Here is a 19,912-nt window from a genome sequence, read left to right as displayed (position 1 = left end):
TTTTTTTCTAATAGCAGTCGCCCCTAGCCAGGCAATAGCAAACCTCCGAGTGTATTTCTGCCATGAAAAAGCTCATCATAAACAACCATCAGCCGTTCAGAGGCGCCTTGAAACTGTAGGTCCCTCCTTTTGTGGAACAACATCAAGGCGCACACCACAAATAGGAGTAGGAGCTCGGTCAAACATCAATTAAACGACGTATGCGCCAATTAATAAAAAACTGCCTTGGCTAGCCCAGCGGTAATGCATTCCTAACAGCCAAAATTTCCTACACCCTGTTGATGATTTCTGTCTCTATCTTCTCGCAATTGGTTTGGCCCGTATTCATCTTAAGGATCATATGGATCGTTGCTATATGCATTTTATACGCTTAATAGGGATCTTTAGCAGCAATCCTACAAAGTGTTCACATCTTGAATTTTCGCCAAAAAAAATTGATAATCATTGCTTTTTAAATGAAAGGACGTAACCAGCAGCATTTTGAGAATATTAAATGATAAGACATAGTATTCATGAACGCATTACTCTAAACCAGGGCTTCTTAAACTGTGGGTCGCGACCCCCAGGGGGGGTTAAAATCTAACAACAACAACTACTCATTGGAAGAGCTGAAAATAAAAACACAAATGTTCCAATTATGCACCGCTTATTTATTTATAAAAAAAAGTACAAAAAACAAATTATTTTAATATTTTGTCCAAAGCCCTTCGATTTTTTGAATGCCTTTATACGGTTTGGCATACTTTCTGTATATTTAGCCACAGTTTGTGGCGAAATGGAGTACCACACATCCTGGACTCGCTCCCAGACCTCATTTATCCCTTTTGGCGGGTTTTTATAGTGTACGAGCTTTTGTTTTACGAGAATCCACAAATTCTCAATGGGGTTCATGTGAGGGCTTTGTGCTGGCCACTGCATAACCGAAAATTTTTGGGACTTCAGCCAGTTTATTTTTTCTATTGAATAAATATATATACAATATAGTTTTATGTTATTCTATTTATTGTGTTTTATTACGACCGATATCCCGTCAACGTTTCCAATTATATATATGTGATATATTTGATTTACATTGTAAAATAGTGCTATATTACATCTACATCTACGGTTAATATATATTTCATTATATGGAGGAGGGGGTCGTTTAAAATTTCCTAAGCTTGAAGGGGGTCGCTATATAAAAAAGTTTAAGAAGCCCTGCTCTAAACGATTAACATCAAATTATCCCTCTTTTCAGTTGCATGGGCTTCTAGGCAATCAAGCGCCGCCAAGTTGAAAAGGAGTCTCGTCTAAAACTTCTTTTCAATAACTTTGGAAATGTGTTTCCAATACTTTGAAATTTTGTTCAAGCGCAAAGTGAATTATTTCGTATCAAGGAGTTGAAGGAACTAGTCAATGGTCTACCCTTTACTAATAGACTAGCGATTGAATATGTTGTGTGCCAGTTTTTTTTTTTCGGTTAGCAGGTGCTTAACTCCCCCTTGCTGATGAAGTAAAAAGCGGTTATTTATTTATTTAATGGCACTTTATTGTTCTTTTTTCTCGACCAAAGTCAATTATTGTCATTTTATTTACAACTCACTTATTAAGCTAATTTTATTAATATATAATGTGTGAAGATGCTCCGTTTTTATCGACCTTTCGCATTATTCTATTTTGATTGTTAACATTATTTCAAAGGTACTTGGCGCAAAGCAAATTTTCTTTATATTGGCAACTTGAAAGCGAATGCCAGAACTAAATTATAAAATGCTAAATAATTAAAAAATATATGCACACAATCTTTTGCACACATACATACACACATATCTGTGGGCTTTTGGCAAACCAGCTTAATGGGTTTTAACATGTTTTGCTTTTAGATCAAAGCTTGTCTGCAGAAGAATTGAATTTTCTTATAAAAACTTTATTAACATAGTTTCAGAAGCTAAGACTGTGATCGATGAATACTTTAAATACTGCAAATCGTTTCAACTGATTTCATCAAAAGGCCAAAGATATGAAAGTACGAGTATACTCGTATATGTATTTACGTACACATGTACACTTTTGAGGGCATTTACATCTTACGGTGTGTTATGAGTGGTGCATCATTTGCGCCGTCGTCTGTTGTGGGTGTGATTGATGTTGACGATGCAATTGACCCCACATTACACCACCTGCCGCCATCACGCCCGATGTGCTGTCTGCTTTCAATTTGGCCGAGAGTGTGTCGCCGTCGATTTCTCCACGCTTCGACTTATAACGTCGATTCTGAAACCAAATCTTCACCTGAGTTGGCGATAAATTTAGCTTATGAGCGATGACTTCGCGTTCGGCGCCGGTCAGGTACTTCTGCAAACGAAACCGACACTCTAATTCCAGCACCTGAGCCTGTGAGAAAAGAACGCGTGGCTTACGTTTACAACGCGGTTTGCCATTTTTACGAAGTTCCGAACGAGACGAAGTGACATGAGAAATGTCTCCTGTATATAAGAGAAAAATAGAAAAATAGACAAAGTATAAGTTTACAATGAGAAAAGGAACGTTTAAAATTAAGTGATGCTGGGTAAATTACAAATTAACAAAATTAGTAAATCTTAAATAGGAATACTTTGTAAATATTTATGGTTAAAATTGTTTTTACCGCGGCAATTAACTCACTCACGGCCGCCGTAGCCGAATGAGTTGGTGCGTGACTACCACTCGGAATTCACAGAGAGAAGGTAGGTTCAAATCTCGGTGAAACACCAAAATTAAGAAAAACATTTTTCTAAAAGCGGTCGCCCCTCGGCAGACAATGGCAAACCTCCGAGTGTATTTCTGCCATGAAAAAGCTCCTCATAAAAATATCTGCCGTTCGAAGTCGGCTTGAAACTGTATGTCCCTCCATTTGTGGAACAACAACAAGACGCACACCACAAATAGGAGGAGGAGCTCGGCCAAACACCCAAAAAGGGTGTACGCGCCAATTATATATACAATATATATATACATAATTAACTCACTTCATCAGTAAAATAAATAATGAAAATAAGGGGTTAGGGTAGTCAGAATTGGATTTTTTTTACATTTTCTTAAAGTATAATATATTACAAATATTGAGTGAAAATTTGAAGTGAACCCGACAAATACTTTTCAAATTGTTCAACAATTAACAAAGGGCGCTCGGACAAACCGGCAATCGATAGCAAAACTTTAAAAGCGTTTTTCTCAAAACTATGTTTTTTGAATTGGTGATCACTGTAACTCAAAAACCGCTTGGTAGATTTCAATAAAATTTATACTGCTTTTGAAAAACATAAAAATCTCATGCCCGATCGAAGGATTTTTTTCAAAAATTTCGATTTTCTTTAACAATTAATTCTAAGATTTTTTATCGAATATCTGAAAAATATTTCCAGAAGCCGCCATATTGTTAATCGATCACGCACAAGATTATCTATTAATAAAACTAATTGCTCTTGTCCGATTGATTTTAGATAAATCTCCAAGGACTTGTGATGATCACCGCAAGGGACTGCTCGAGAAATGGTTATGTCCTAGTTGATTCTAACAAAACCTAAGCGTCATAAACCAAACTTAGACAGATGGTAAACAAACTGCTTCGACACATTAGTGATTTTGTTTTGGTATCATATACTTTTGGTTTTGTGAAAATGTATGATTTTGTGGCAAATAATCGTATATTAATTTTCGGGTAGTGTTAATTTTCCTCTTTCATTCGCAAAAAAAGGCGTCTGATGCGCACCAATAGTGACAAAAAGTTTATGGAGATGCTGCTTTGAGTTAAACAACTTGCCGAGATCGGTTCCGTCGCTTCAAAGACGGTGATTTCAATGTTGACGACCGTCCGCGTGAAGGAAGGCCAAAAACCTTCGAAGACGCTGAATTGGAGGCATTGCTCAATCAGGATCCATGTCAAACGCAAGAAGAGCTTGCTTCAGTATTAGGAGTTACCCGCAAATCCATTTCCAAGCGATTGCATGCTTTGGGAATGATTCAGAAACCAGAGACTTGGGCTCCTTATGAGTTAAAAGAAGGGGATGTTGAATGTTGTTTTTTCGCCTGTAAATAACTGCTCCAACGGCAAAAAAGAAACTGCTCCAGCGGAAGGAAGGTAGGTTTTGGTGACGAGAAATGGATTCATTACAGCAATCCAAAGAGAAGAAAGTCATGGGGACTGCCCGGTCATACTTCTCTACGTCGTCGCCTCGGCCGAATATTCACACCGCGAAGGTTATGCGATGTATTTTGTGGGACCAAGTTGATTTTATTTATTATGAACTGTTAAAAAACCAAGCGAAACCATCACTGGGGATCGGTATCGACTTCAATTGATGCGATTGAGCCGAGCACTGCGCGGAGAAACATGAAAAAGTGATTCTACAGAATGACAACGCTCGGCCTCACGTTGCCAAGCCCGTTAAAGCCTACCTGGAAACACTGAAATGGGAAATCCTACTCCACCCGCCATATTCCCCAGATCTCCAGATATTGCGTCGTCCAATTATCACCTGCTTCGATCGATGGCACATTGTCTGGCTGACCAGCAGTTCCATTCATATGAAACCATCAAAAAATGGCCTGATCCGTGGATAACCTCAAAAGATGAACAGTTTTACCGCGACGGTATACGAGATCTACCAGGAAGATAAGAAAAAGTAGTAGCCAGCTATGGGTAATACTTTCAATGATTCACTTGTAACCATTTTTTCAAAATAAAGTTGTATTTTTATCAAAAAAAAAACAGCGAGAACTTATTTTATTTTTTTTAACTTTGCTAAAGTTAAGTCGAAACATGGTGGGTTAATGCTATGTTTCTATTTTTGTAAAATATAGTAATAGCAAAAATAATTATTGAAAATCATAATTTTTTCGGGCCTCTGCCTACCCCTAACCCCTTAAACCTTAAAAAAATGTTGAGGCTCTTTGACAAGAGTTGTAACAACACTTTGAGAATTGAATACTTTAGAGAATTACACACCACACAATTTGACCTACGTCATCTGCGTGCAGCAAACAATTTTTTTGATAAGATTTTTCATGGCTGAATTACCGTCGGAGGTTGACTTTTGTCTTTTTGGAGTTCACTGCCGTTTCAAAAAAGTTCGTTGTCACTCTAATATTTTAGCTCTAAAGTTGGTGCTCAGCAGTTGAACTAAATTATTTAAAAATTCATTTCTAAAACTTCGTTTAAAATTAATACTTCCTTGTAAAATTTAATGGAGTATATTTTAAGAGATATTTTTAAATCATCACCTTCCACTTAAAGAGGTGGTTTTGGTACTTATTTTCTTGAAACTTCTAAATAAATTAGTATATCTATTACCCGGCAAGGTATTAGGCAAAAAATTGCATTTAAGTTTCTCGAGGAACAAATAGCGCCTATGAAATATGTAAAACGGTTATAAAACTGTAGCCACTTGGCTTGGTTTAATTTTGTCCTGTGTGATGCACAATATTATTTTTATTTTTACTTTAAATTTGTTTTAAATATTAATAAAATTTTATGTATTGTAGGTTTCGTGTTTAGAAATAAAAAATACTGCGAATATTTTACTGCAGGCCAAATTTATGGTACACTGGGCACAGCTTATTTATTATTGAACTATTGGAACTGTAACTAAATTATAGAATAATAAAAGCTGAGAAGCTATTGCATCTTCGGCCTTATGCTAGCTTATGCGGGATAAATGATAAAAGTAGAAGAGCGATTAGCTTATTGGAAAACAACTCTTTATTCATCGACATGAACTTAAGACTAGGATCAAAGATGAACAATGGCACTGAATCGAGGGTGTACTCGGGGCAATTATTCTTAAATTGTTCTTTTAGACAGATTGACATAGCGTCTTCTCAGCTGAGATAGACAAAGTAGTTAAAACGAAATTTGGTGGCTCCTAAAACTCTCACGCTAAAAAGTCTATTGTGCTCTGGAAAGAGGATAGATAGTGAAGGAGGAAAGGAGAAAAGTATCAGAGAAAGTGATAGAATAGAATAGAGACAGAGACAAAAGGTAATTACTCTTGTGAGAATTTTCCAGCTTCTTTGGCAAATCTGTAAATATCCCCCAGTTTTAGAGAACGAATATCACTCATTCCCATGATATCGGAACCCAAAACTCGTAGCATTGCTCTAGCAAAGGCAGGACACTCACAGAGAAAGCGCTCAGTGCTATCCGTCTCCTCCAAGCAAGGCAGGCACATCGGGTCCTCAATGATTCCAATGGTGGTCATATCAGCATAACCCCATGGGTTGTGTCCTGTAATATTACCGACCAGCAACCGAACGTCTGTCCTAAAAACGATAATACTGATGGACTTACCTCCAGCAAGCCATACCATTTTTGTCGATAGTCAAGCATCGATCAAGGCACTGGCCTTATTAATTAAAGATCTGTTAAAGAATGCAGGAGGTCGCTTTCGCTTATCCAACAACATCACACTTTGTTGGGTCCCCGCCCACTCTAAAGTGGAGGGAAATGAAAGAGCGGATAAGTGTGCAAGAAAAGGCTCTGAGCTTGCCCTTCAGCGAGTGGTAGAGGACATCAGCATTCTACTAAACGAACTATACACTGCGATTGTCTTGAGCGTAATTGCAGAAACCAATAGAATGTGGCCTCTGACTAAAATTTACTCTGACGCTAATCTTAAAAGCGAAAAATGTCTGGTTGGACTCAACAAATCAACTATCAGCGTCCTCACAGATGTTATAACGGATCACTGTACTATTGACACCCTAGCCAGTAGAATGGGTATGCCACACAATGACTTCTGCAGGAGTTGGGGTGATGAAGAAGAAATTGTGTCGGTATAATAATATACCTCCTCTGTGAATGTCCTGCACTTCAAATATCTTGGCGATTAATTCTTTGAAGATCTGGGAAATTTGCAAAATTTCTCACTATAAGTCTAGTTACCTTCTTAAAAATATCTAAAAGGGTTTAAGCAACTTAGTTAAGAGATGGGAAACCAATTCAGGTATTACAATAGGCCTTACGGCCACCGACTGTGTTGGCTTAGAGAAGCAATCTGGCTAAACTAAACTAACTTAAGACTAAATTCTGTACATGAAAACCTAAAAAAATATGGCATCGCACTATTTTACGGCTTGGAAATACCACGCCAGAATTTCGTATTTTAATTTTACACTGCTTCTTGATGGGGAAAAATACAATTCAAGTGAAGTAATGGCTTGAAAAGTGCTATGGGGACTCCGCTCCATCAGAAACATCAATTTAACGATGACTGACTTCAAATGTGAACGTAGAGCCACCGACGATGCACAACGCAGTGGACGTCCAAATGAGGCAGTAACACCAGGAAACAGTAAAATCGTTTTGAATGACCGAAAAGTGAAATTGCGTGAGTTAGCTGATATCGTAAAGATATCAAAAGAAAGTATTGGCTTTATATTGCATGAGCATTTGACTATGAGAAAGCTCTGTTTAAAGTGGGTGGCGCGTTTGCTCGCTGTTGACCAAAAACAAGAACGTACTGATGATTCTGAGCAGTGGCACAACTACATGAATTGAACTTCGAATTGCTCCCACATCCACCCTATTCACTAGATTTGGCTCCCAGCGACTACTGGCTGTTCGCAGACCTAAAAAATGCTTGCCAGTAAGAAATTTAGCTCAAATGAAGAGGTTATCGCTGAAACTGAGGCCTATTTTGAGACAAAAGCTAAATCGTTCTGAAAAAAAGGCATTGAAATGTTATAGCGGCGCTGGAATGATTGCGTTGTTCTTGATGGGAATTACGTTGTAGTAGTTGTAGTTTAAAAAAACTAAAATCACGCAATAAAATGCTAATCGAGCTAAAAAGTAGAAAATAAATTTTAATGACAAAGGAACCTATAATGAAGTAATAGCAAATCGAACGATCAGTCATAGTCAACTACCTCAGAACAGAATTATAACAAAAATTAAGATACAAATAGAGTAATTCAAATTAGAGTTCAAAAGCGTGGGATGTTTGATATAGTAAATATTACAATCATTCTATTGGCAACTACCTACATATGTACAGAGGGTTATGAAAGTGAAGCGAAATGCATCCCACGCTTTTAACTCTAATTTGAATTACTCTATTTGTATCTTAATTTTTGTTATAATTCTGTTCTGAGGTAGTTGATTATGACTGATCGTTCGATTTGCTATTACTTCATTATAGGTCTCTTTGTCAATAAAATGTATTTTCTACTTTTTAGTTCGATTAGCAATAAAAGCGTGTTTTTTAGTTTTTTTATACTATTTTTTATTTTCTACTTTTTAGTTTGATTAGCAATAAAAGCGTGTTTCTTAGGTTTTTCTTTAACTATTTTTTATTATGAATGAAAATTATTATTATCATTGCAGTCAGTGAATAAATGATTCGATATATTCGTGATATATTTAATTTCTTTCTTATCGACTGTGAGTCTAAAGCTATGCAGTTATCGGCCGTGATAAAGAAGTAATCGGGATGAAGAACTTATTTCGTGGAGGGAGCCTGAGAAACTGATTTACAAGAATAAATAAAGATTTTTCATTTTACAACCAAATTCACCTTACTTTTTGCCCACAGGTAAAAAAAGAAAATATTAGTCCTGGCAATCCTAATAGGATAATGGAAAACTTTTATCATATTATTGCATTATCATCGGTCCTTGATAGGTGTGCAATATTCCAAGTCGATCCGATTTTTAGAAGCCAGTGAAAATTAAGCTCAAAGATTCCGTTACATACATACATACATACATACATACAACCCAAGCTAATAAAAGTGTGTTAAAAATAAATAATTGGCGTGTACACTTCAGTTAGGTGTTTGGCCAAGCTCCTCCTATTTGTGATGTGCGTCTTGAAGTTGTTCAACAAATGGAGGGACCTACAGTTTTAACCCGACGCCGAATAGCAGATATTTTTATATGAGGGGCTTTTTCATGGCAGCAATACACTCGGAAGTTTGCCGTTGCCTGCCGAGGGGCGACCGCTATTAGAAAAAACTTTTTCTATTATTGTGCTGTTTCAAGCTTGAAGATTCGAATCTATGCACTACCGAATGGTAGTCACGCACCAACACCATTCGGCTACGTTGGCCGCCAAGAGATGCTACCAACTAAACATAACTTCATACGCACCAGTAGTGCCATCTCTCTGACTTTGCGCGAACTTTTCAAAGGACCCTCGTATACAAACGGAAAAGAAATGGAGCGCGAAGGTCAAAATAAAGATTTTAGTCACTCAAAATATATTTTTTTTATTAGCAAAAAAGTTATTTAAAAAAAAATGGATGATTAATTTTGCGCCGCCTGGTATAGATTCAATGTGATATACATAAGATTCATGCACTCTTGACTTGACTTATTATAATAATTGGCTCGAAATGTTTCCTTCTACTTAAATGATTGCCTAAAGTTTATTACTCCGTGACTTAAAAGTTCTTTATTTTATAATAAAAGTGAGATTTTACGGATATCGATACATTCGCACCTATCCCTTTACTCGTAGTTAATGCTTCTAGTTGAGAGGCATATGCACAAATATTTAGTCACTGACAAATCGAATTGTACTTACTGCGTTTAGGAATTCCACAGTCCCCGCTGCCGCCAGCACTCACAGCAGCATTCTCGCTTGATCTCTGCACATTGTCCGCCACACTCTTTGACCCACACAAACTTCCGTTAACCGTATTCATACCGCTGGCAACGCTATTGGATATTTGCTGCATTGATGCGCTATTGTTGGTGGTCTCCAGCAGATTATGCAAAGATTGTTGCGACACACCTCCCGTTTTGCAGCTACCGCTGCCTTTCGGCGGCAAAGACGTCAATTTCGCTGTCAGCCCAGATGCCGCATGTGGATCGCCCACTTCTGTTGAACTATTCAGATCCAAGGTGGGCGATGGCGTCACATATGGCGTGGAATTGTATTCGCTTCTACTGCTGGTGTTTTCTATGCTGCCAACGCCATTTACGCCATTCATGTAAGCATCACTTGGGTGTTGATAATTGTAGTTGTATGCTGCTGGATGGGCTATCGTCACGCCGTAAGCGGACGCATTTGGCGAGACACTACTACCAGGTGCACACATGGCATTGCTGTTGGTTACTGCAGGTGGCGACATGTACCATTGCACCGCACCGTAATGTTGGTAGGAAGGTACGTGCTGTGTATGTGTGTGGGGATTCGGATGTGGCGGCGGAGGCGGGTGGTTATGTGGATGTGGGTGTGGGTGTGTATGTGGATGCGAATGAAGATGTGATGGATACGCTGCGGCGACCGCATGGGCATGTGGGGCAGAGGGATAATCGCCGAAAGCTGCATGAGCATGAGGATGATGATGGGGATAGTGGTAGGCGGAAGTTGATGCACCGACCGCCGCCATCGACGCCGCCGCGGTCATTGATGGCACTTGAAGCTGTGGCATAACTGGCGTTGAACTGAGTGTCGTCTCCTGGTAACTTTGTGTATCGTAATCGTTGACGCAAGATGCAGGCGTCGGAACACTATGCATCGAACTGTAATTGGAGTAAGAAAGAGAGAGAGAGAGAGAGAAAGAAAAAGGAAAAGATCAAAAAGCGGAAATAAGCATTTAGTAGGGATTATATTAAAGGACAAATTACAGGACCCTTTTTATCATCACCCCCCGTTGGCATAATTAATGCGACACATGTGTCGACATCATCCATGCATGTGTATGTGTATGTGGGTGCATATGTGGGCACAGCAAGACACCGACATACGGGGAACAGCGCAAAGGCAAGAAATTTTGAAAATTTGCAAAGTCCCGCTGACCACTTGGTGGCATCGCTTGCCGCCGCACTCCTTCCAACCGAGATCGAATGCAAAGCAGCCCTACTAAAATAGAACGTCTTGGCACAGTCGGTAGTCTAATTCGATGCCATACAATGCGCACATGTGCCAGACTAAACAACACGAGCTAAGTGGACAAGCTTGCTTGGACATTCAGAAATTAAAAATACGTACATACACATGTATGTATGTGTGTATGTAACATATAAAAAAAACACGTGAACAGTTACCTACATCTGAGCTGCATTCTTCTACAATGGACCGAACGGACAAAAACGGTCATCATCTTCTACGCAGGCGCCCGCGACCCAACTTTCTATCACTCCATAGCTGTAAAAATATGTCAGCAACATACCTTCATACATACATACATACATACATATATACGCACATATATAATATTATTATTATTAAAGTTAACCACGCATATACGAGTATGAACGTATTTGCATTTGAGCGCATATGCCTCGTCTGGTATGTATGTCTATATGTATGTACGTATAGGTATGTATGTATGTGTATAGGCACATATATGGCTGCGTATATAACGTGCGCAGACGTAAAGGTTGGTTAAAAAAACAATGGCGATGATTTGACAAAATTTGCTGAGTCCAAGAAAAAAAAAAGAAAAATTTCATGAATATGAAAAAATAACAAATTTTCTTCTCCGACGTCTGCAACAGCATAGTGATGAGCAGAACTTCATAAAGACAAACACACATATTTACGTAGGATGTTTTCCTTACCGCTCATCTTTAGCAGGCCTTTCTTCTCGTACATATTTTTGATTTTCGTCTGATGTATCTTTGTGGGCATCGCATCCGTTTTGCCTATGAAAACACAGACTATGGCGGTATGTGTTTTCACTGGAAATCGGTCAGAGTTGTTTTTTATAAGGCGTTATTAAATGTAAATAAATAGAAGAAAACGGCCGAGTTGGATGATTGGTTTTTTCTTTCGTTACCTGACAGTGTTAAATATTTGAAATGTATTATTGTGTGCTGGTGAATGTGGCTCAAAGTTAGGAGAAAGAATAACAATAATAATACACTTTTTTACTTAAATACTTTTTTTACTTATGTAAATACATAACAAACATATGTATTCGCATTAGGAGCGTTCTTATTTGCGATGCATTTTTTCTAATATCTTAAAATATGAAATTTTGAGGTCATTTGGAAAAGGTTCCCATTACCCAGTTCGTTTAATAATGGCAACGATAGTAACTCAAACCTTATAGAATTTCCTTTGATAGCTTTCACAGTTAATCAGTTATGCTTCTGCGTTGCTTATGCTTCTAAAACCTGTGGGATACGTAAGGCGGATGAAGAAAAAATTAACATATTTGAGTAAAAAATCCTACGCCACATCCTTGGACCGGTGCGGATAGATCACGGCAACTATATAAAGGGTTTTCCAATAACAGGCGTTACTTTCAATAGCCCACTATTTCGGTAGATGTCACTTTTGAAGCTGTAAGTTTTTGATATTTGACAAGTAGGAACTACGCCATTAATAAAAATGGAACGATACACGCTGAAACAACGCATTGAAATTATTAAAATTCTCTATAAAAATGGTGAAAATTTGGCACAGCCGGTTCGTAAAACTCGAACATTTTTGGGTCATCGTGAAGCACCTTGTCGGACCGCAATACAGTAATTGCTGAAAAAACTCGAGCTGTTGGGACAAGTTAGTGATGTGAAGAATAAAACCCGTGCACGTCGCTCAAGAACAGCCGAAAATATTGTTGTTGTAACCAAAAATGTTGAACAAAACCCAGATTTGTCCATTCCTAGTCGTTCTTTGCAATTAGGCATTCCACAAACGTCATTACACCGTTTTTTGCATAAAGACTTGGGCTTTAAGGCTTATAAAGTCCAGTTAACTCAAGAACAACGTCGAGTCTTTGCTGATTGAGTCGTTGAAATGCATGAAAATGATCCGGAATTGCATCGAAAAATCATCCTGAGTTATGACGCCCATTTCCACCTCGGTGGCTTCGTCAACAAGCAAAATTGTCGGATCTGGGGCTCAGAAAATCCAAGAGTTATTGTTGAAAAGCCTCTCTATCCTCAACGTGTGACTGTTTGTTGCGGTTTATAGTCCGGCGGAGTCATTGGACCTTACTTTTACAAAAATAAAGCTGGAGCAACAGTTACGGTGAATGGATTGCGCTATCGAGAGATGATTAACGTCTTTTTATTGCCGGAATTGGATGGTATTGATCTGAACTACGTTTATTTTCAACAAGACGGCGTTACGTACCACCAAAGCAACGAAACCATTGATCTTTTACGGGAATAACACCTGTTATTGGAAAACCCTTCATATAATTGGCGCTTATAGCCTTTTTAGGTGTTTGGCCGAGCTCCTCGTACTATTTGTGGTGTGTGTCTTGATATTGTTCCACAAACAGTTTCAAGCCGATTCCGAACGGTAAATATTTCTTATGAGGAGCTTTTTCATGGCAGAAATGCAATCGGAGGTTTGCCATTGCCCGCCGAGGGGCGACCGCTATTAGATAAAAACTTTTTCTTAATTTTGATGTTTCACCGAGATTCGAAGCTACGTTCTCTCTGTGGTTAGTGGTAGTTACGCACAAACCCACTCGGCTGCGGCGGCCGCAAATATCGCCCTTCTTTTTGGTGGCTGAGATAGGGTTCAAAATGCCTTCGTACTTACAGCGACTATCGTTTACTGCGTTCTCTTCCCGAAACTACTTTCCACATTACTTCAGGAAGGCTCAGAACGGCGTCCATGAAGTGGACCATTTCTGTTCACCTACGTCTGCGTCCATCATATTTGTAGCTATTGGCCTGTCTTTTTAGGTTTCTATCTGTACCGCGTTTGTATATACTGACCACAATTGGTTCCTGCATCCAGGATTATCTCCTTTAACATATGGAGATTTTATGTCATTGATAGCCCCCATTGTTCCGCTTTTTGGAGGAAATGGAAATCGGAACAAAGCGGTACCAAATTTATTAATATCGACTTGTTTCCGTCAGATATTGTCGTGACCGTTACAGGTATTCGTGACATGAAGCATTATCGATTGAAAATAACTCTGACCATATTCCCGACGTAGAAAATAAAAACTTTTCACTAAAAAATGTGGAGAAATTTTTAAATCTGGGGAAGGACTTGGAAGAATATGTTTTAGAAAACGATCCTTTAAGGGATAGAGCAGAAATGTTTAAAAGAAATCTAGAACATAATTTTTCTGCCAACCAGGAAATCTATAAAATTAGTGCAAACAGACTTCAATAAAAGCCAGTAATCGCCGAAAAGGATCAATCTGATAGTGGATCAAGCTCTGACTTTGAAATAGGACGACCACGTGCAAAACGTTTCAAACACACTCAAATTATAATAAGTGATCCCAAGGAGAATGGTTCCATATGTAGAAGTCCACGCAAGTGGGAAAAGTTATTGATCGCTATTCACTTGGGAGTGGCCAGAACGATTCTTCTACATATGGCTCAAGCAGCTCTCAAAATTCCGGGGGAGACTTCGTCGCCAAGTACTGTAGTTCACTCCGGTGGACAAGCGTTTCGCAATAATCCGCATCAAAGCCAGATTTTTAACATCTCGCTCATTTACGCCTACGCCCCGACGGAAGAGAAGGACGATGCGACCAAAGATTTCTTCCATGAGCGCCTGGGAACGTTCCTATGAGCGCTGTCCTCGCCACGACATAAAAATCGTGCTCGGCGACTTCAACGCCAGGGTGGGCAAGGAAGGAATTTTTGGTCCCACAGTCGGAAATTTCAGCCTACACAACGAAACATCCGGTAACGAACAGAGGCTGATCGACTTCGCCAGGGCCCAAAATATTGTAGTTTGCAGCACCAGATTCCAGCATAAGAAGATACACCAAGCTACCTGGCTGTCTTCTGATCGAAGAACGCGAAACTAGATCGATCCTGTTATGATAGGAACCTATAATATAGGAACCTAACCCTGATTTTTGTATGGAGTAAAAGTCTCCTACAACATGGATTTTTTCAGGAACCAATTGACCGCGTAATATTGTGTTTCCTAGTAAATAGAACCAATTCAGTTTTATTTGGCATTGAATTTAACCAGTTTGCTTTCGCCATTTTCCAACCGAATTGTATAATTTCACGTATCAGCGTATTGGGAAATTTTCCTCTTACTGCAATAGCAACATCATCCATAGGCTACGATGTGGGCTCCAGTCCCTTTAGCAAAACGAGGGTTGCAGTAACAAATCTGTTCATTAGTGTGTCTTTGATAAAATAAACCAGAGCTTCGAAAAATCCCCAAATCAGTCAGTGCTTGTAATATGGTTTCCGGTAGGACGTTAAAACTGTTGGTGCCGCCATTTATGCAACAGCATCAAAACACACGCCACAAATAGGAGGAAGAGCTCGGCCAAATACCAAACAAAGGGTGTAAGCGTCAATTATATAGAAAGTGTATGAACACGGGTATACTTATATTATATATAAAGCCCGACTTCCTTACCGTCATCTAATGAGTAAAAATTATTAATGTTTACTCTAAAGTGCAGCGATAATAGAGGTTGGGCCTGAAGTGTGAACATTTTTCATTAAGACCAGAAGAAAAATTGGGTCCCTGCTTTCACTAAGTCTAAGAGCTATGGTAAGTGCGAAAAATTCTACTAAAACTAATATAAAATTTTACAAGAACAGCGGACCTCAAGACAAATGAAGAAAAACCTGAGCACATGACAGGATCCTTTTAAGATAGTCGCATATGAATCGGAAGATATAATTTTGAGGTCATACAGGAATAAATAATGATTCGTCCTCATAGCTACAAGATCGCATTCAGACAGCTAACAGAGCATATTTTGGGCATATCAAACTTATAGAACTCTTGAGATGTACAAGACTATCATAAGACGAGTTCAAACCTACGATTGTGAATTATGGATTCTCAAAACTAATTACGTAAATTTACTGATGCGATTTGGAAGAAAAATGCTTAAGAAAACATTCAGCTCTACACGATTAGGAGACGGTACTTGCTGTATACGGTATAACCACGAACTCAGTGTTTTAATGCGAGCGAAATGTATGGCGGCTCATAAAATCGCAAAGATTACTTAACCAGAAAGGGCGAGAAAGAGAGTCCGACCGTGGCGAAGATGGTCACAAGACGTAGAAGATGATGTACAACAGATGATAGTGCCTCAACATAGAGCGACAGCCAAGTGTAGAGAAAAGTGTAGGCGCATTATAGAAGAGACGGCGGGCCACCCCGGTCTGCAAGGCCAATATGAAGTAAAGAAAATAATAAATATCCATCAAGTATTTTCTTTCAATATCTTCTGATTATCTTACAGTTATTTGGATATTTGATTTTGACTGTTTACTGCTTCGAATTTTTCTTTTTTTAAGGCGCTGGATTACCTAGTCAAAAGGAGTCCACATACAATTAAATTTTTTGCCGAAAAAATAAATGTCACATTTCAACCGTTATTATTTGAGTAAAAAAATAAACGTGAACTTTTAACAGTATTTTTTTTTCAAATAAAATAAAAGAAAAAAAAAGTTTTTCTAGAAACTAGAAAATCGTAGCCAGTTGGGTCACCGTTTTCTGCCTTTCTTTCCTTTTCCTTGACCAGCAAACACTGCTACAAGTTAAGAAACTGAATGGCGAGGAGTTCAAAGGACTTTCTGAGTCCTTCGTATATCGTATGGGGTCAAAGGGTTTTCGAAAAAACACATGAAGAAATGGCATCTTTTCAGCGCTTTTCTGAGAAATAATTTGTGCAGTTCCCCTTTAGCAACTGTCAGGGAGATACCGATGACCGGGAAGGAGGTCTCTGAGGCCTATTCAATCCCCTTCCTAGCAAGCTCACCAGCAATCTCATTTCCCTCTATGTTCCTATGTCCTAGAACCCAGATCAGAGAAATGCTACCTGCACACCCAAGAGATTTGATCTACTTCTTACAGGAGTTTACCAATTTCGTTCTGCATCACGGCGTCGCCAGAGCCTTGATCGCGGCTTGACTACCGAAGAAAATGTTAATATCTCCCTCGTTCCCGCGTTCCCCAAGCATTTTGCATGCCTGTAGGATCGCAAAGACTTCTGCTTGAAAAACACTAGTAGTATTCGACAGTTTGAAGGAAAAAGATAAATTGGCTGATTTAGAGAAAACCCGATTCCATCTTCGAACCGTGACTGAAGACAGAGGTGCAAGCTTCGATGCAGAGTTCCTCTCGTTGCAATCCTGCCCTAGCACGACCCTCAAACTTTAGTTTGCGGATAGAGAGATCTGTATGAAGTTCGGAGAAATACGGTGTTAACTGCCCGAAAATGCTACCATGTTCCTTGAGAGATTGCCGCCAGAGGTCAATACCCTTTAACCTTTCACTTTGATCTGCGATGGAAATGACGGAAAAGTTGATAGGTAGTAAGTGCAAAAGGACATTTAGGACAGCACTGGGGCAAGTTTTGCATGCTTCGGTGATGCCAATGCATGCAGTCCTTTGCACCCTCCCCAGTTTAGTGATATTATAACCCTTCCGAAGAGCTTCCCACCAAAACAGGCATCCATACGTTAAAATTGGCAAAACCACTGTTTTGTACATCCTCAGCACGACCTGTGGTTTGAGAGCCAATTTTTTACCACACATAGATTTGCAGGAGTAAACGGCTATACTGGCCTTTTTTATCCGATTTTCAATGTGTAGCTTCCAATGGAGTTTGGAGTCAAGCATCACTCCAAGACACCTAACTTGCGATGAAAACGGGCGAACGGGGAGGTTCATATTTTCTGGTAAATAGCAGCAGAGTTGAGTCGGAGGCCGCAAGTGGTAGTCCAGCGACTACAGCCTTTCCAAAATCTCAGCCATGACTAAGGGAAACGGTACCGATCCATTAGGACCAAGTCATCGGCGTATGCTACTACCTTAACCCCACCCTTATTTAGCATTATCAGAACTTCGTCAATAGCAACTAGCCACCAGTAGGAGCGAAAGGACACCACCCTGCGGCGTCCCCCTGTGAACGGTAGTTAAACTCAGACTGAAAAACTGGATTATAGATTAAATATGTTGTAAAAATATTTAAAAAACCACACAGAATTTTGAAACGTATTTTAAGAAAGTTTACTTTTTTAGGAAATACATAAATATTTCTTCACGATTGTTATATTTATGCATTATTTTTATTTATGAGATGCATGTCTTAGGCCTTATGTGGCTTGATATCAGGAATTGCATAAGCAACTTGAGAAGCCATAAAACAGTCGCTAATGAGAGACTTTGTAACAACGAAAAATGAACAGAAGAAATGTATAATGAACGAAATTCTTCATTTGAATCAAACTCCACAGATGGGCTGGACATACATATGTACAATTGTATAAGTATGTATGTGACTAGTATCTGGCATATCTACGAATGACAGCAATTTTAATCCATTGCGCAAAAAAGTGCACGCTTGTCATCAGCCGCTCATAGCGATGAATAGTGTGAAACATATTTTTTATTTATTTTTATTCCAAATTTAAATTTAAACATTTATACAGACATATCTCGATATAGTAAACCGTCGATATAGTGAACACAATTCTCCCCTCTTTATAGTGAACACTGTGGTGAATTTTTATGTGGATTACTCCAAATAGTGAACAAAATTTCCAAAACGACTGCAAGCAGAGAACAACAAAAACAAAAATCCACGGAAAAAGAGATTTCTGTATGCTAATAAACTCATAGAGCCATCATGGTGACTTCCAAGAAATTCCGAACGTTAAAGAAAAAATGGGAAATCTATTGAAAGAATCGGAAAAGGCGTTAAGCTAAACCGTCGATATAGTGAACACAATTCTTACCTCTTTATAGTGAACACTGTGGTGAATTTTTATGTGGATTACTCCAAATAGTGAACAAAATTTCCAAAACGACTGCAAGCAGGGAACAACAAAAACAAAAATCCACGGAAAAAGAGATTTCTGTATGCTAATAAACTCATAGAGCCATCATGGTGACTTCCAAGAAATTCCGAACGTTAAAGAAAAAATGTGAAATCTATTGAAAGAATCGGAAAAGGCGTTAAGCTAGAACTCTTTCAGGCTTTCAGGCGTTATTCAGCTATAATATTTGTCAGCTGAATAAAGCGCTGAAAGCTATAACGCCTGGAAGGCTTCGTATGAAGTTCTACCTTTAGTGTTTCATGCTTGGAAAAAATATTTGAAGTAGCTAAATCAACAATTTCGGAAATAAACAAGAAAATACGTAATATTTATTAACTCTGAACGGGCAATTTTAGCATCCAAGAGGAAGACTCTTAGAAACAACGTGAAATCATTCTAGTAAGCTCTTCCATTCACATACACGCATGTTTGTTTTTGGCAAATAAAGCAAGTTTTTGAACCAAAAATGTTAACAGGCCTTGCAATTATTAGTTCACTATATCCAGACACGATTGTACGTCATTTGTATTTATGATTCGAGCTTTAACTTTACTTTAAAACTATATTTGTAATACTATTCAATTATTTTCGGATGGAACTATTACTTTTTTCGCGTATTTTTAAGAAAAAACTCAAAATTATTTCATATTACGCGATTTTTTAAAGTTGCAGAACATTTCCCTGAATTTAGCACATCTCGCATGCATTTTTTACACGGTTTTCCAAGGAGCTAAAAAGAGTTGGGTGTGTATGTCATTCGCATGCATCAATGCGATCATCACCCGGCGCTGTATGTAGACAAAAACAAAAAAAATTCAAAATTCACATCTCATCTTAAACTAACCTCTCTAATGTGCCGAAAACCTCATAATTCTCATTTTGATTGACCAAATTCAGAATATCCTTAACGGAAAATGGTGTTGTATTCAGAGAATCAGAATTATTGAAATTTGTTGGACTGGACTGGTTGTAGTCATAGTATCCTTGTGACACCTGAGATTGTTGCTGGTGTTGTAACATATTGTTGTTGGTAATTGGCGACGGCACTGTTCATTCGATTGACACTTTTCACTATCCACTTATGAGTGTCATACACGCATGTAAGTATGTCTGTATTTAAACAGGAATACTTGTTATTATTATTTTTTTACTTTTGTTTTTTAATTGCACACCTGTTTTGACTAGTTAATCACCACTCTCGAAATTGCTTCAT

At 38.5% G+C, this 19,912-nt stretch overlaps 1 protein-coding gene across 1 annotated transcript; it reads right to left on the bottom strand.

Moving 5' to 3' along the window:
* Positions 1-1,571: 1,571 nt before the first annotated feature.
* LOC129235342 (muscle-specific homeobox protein tinman) lies at positions 1,572-19,719 on the bottom strand. The gene is made up of 4 exons (XM_054869137.1): positions 19,544-19,719; positions 9,542-10,485; positions 2,064-2,465; positions 1,572-1,737 (listed from the first exon to the last, which is right to left on the bottom strand). Exons 1-3 carry the CDS (start codon positions 19,717-19,719, stop codon positions 2,077-2,079), a joined length of 1,509 nt encoding a protein of 502 aa, XP_054725112.1. The 3' UTR covers positions 1,572-1,737; positions 2,064-2,076.
* Between the last annotated feature and the right edge of the window lie 193 nt (positions 19,720-19,912).

The sequence above is a fragment of the Anastrepha obliqua genome, chromosome 1 (assembly GCF_027943255.1).
Source record: "Anastrepha obliqua isolate idAnaObli1 chromosome 1, idAnaObli1_1.0, whole genome shotgun sequence".
In the NCBI taxonomy this organism is placed as follows: domain Eukaryota; kingdom Metazoa; phylum Arthropoda; class Insecta; order Diptera; family Tephritidae; genus Anastrepha; species Anastrepha obliqua.
The sequence above is the reverse complement of the archived record's forward strand: the minus strand, read 5'-3'. Positions and strand labels throughout refer to the sequence as shown.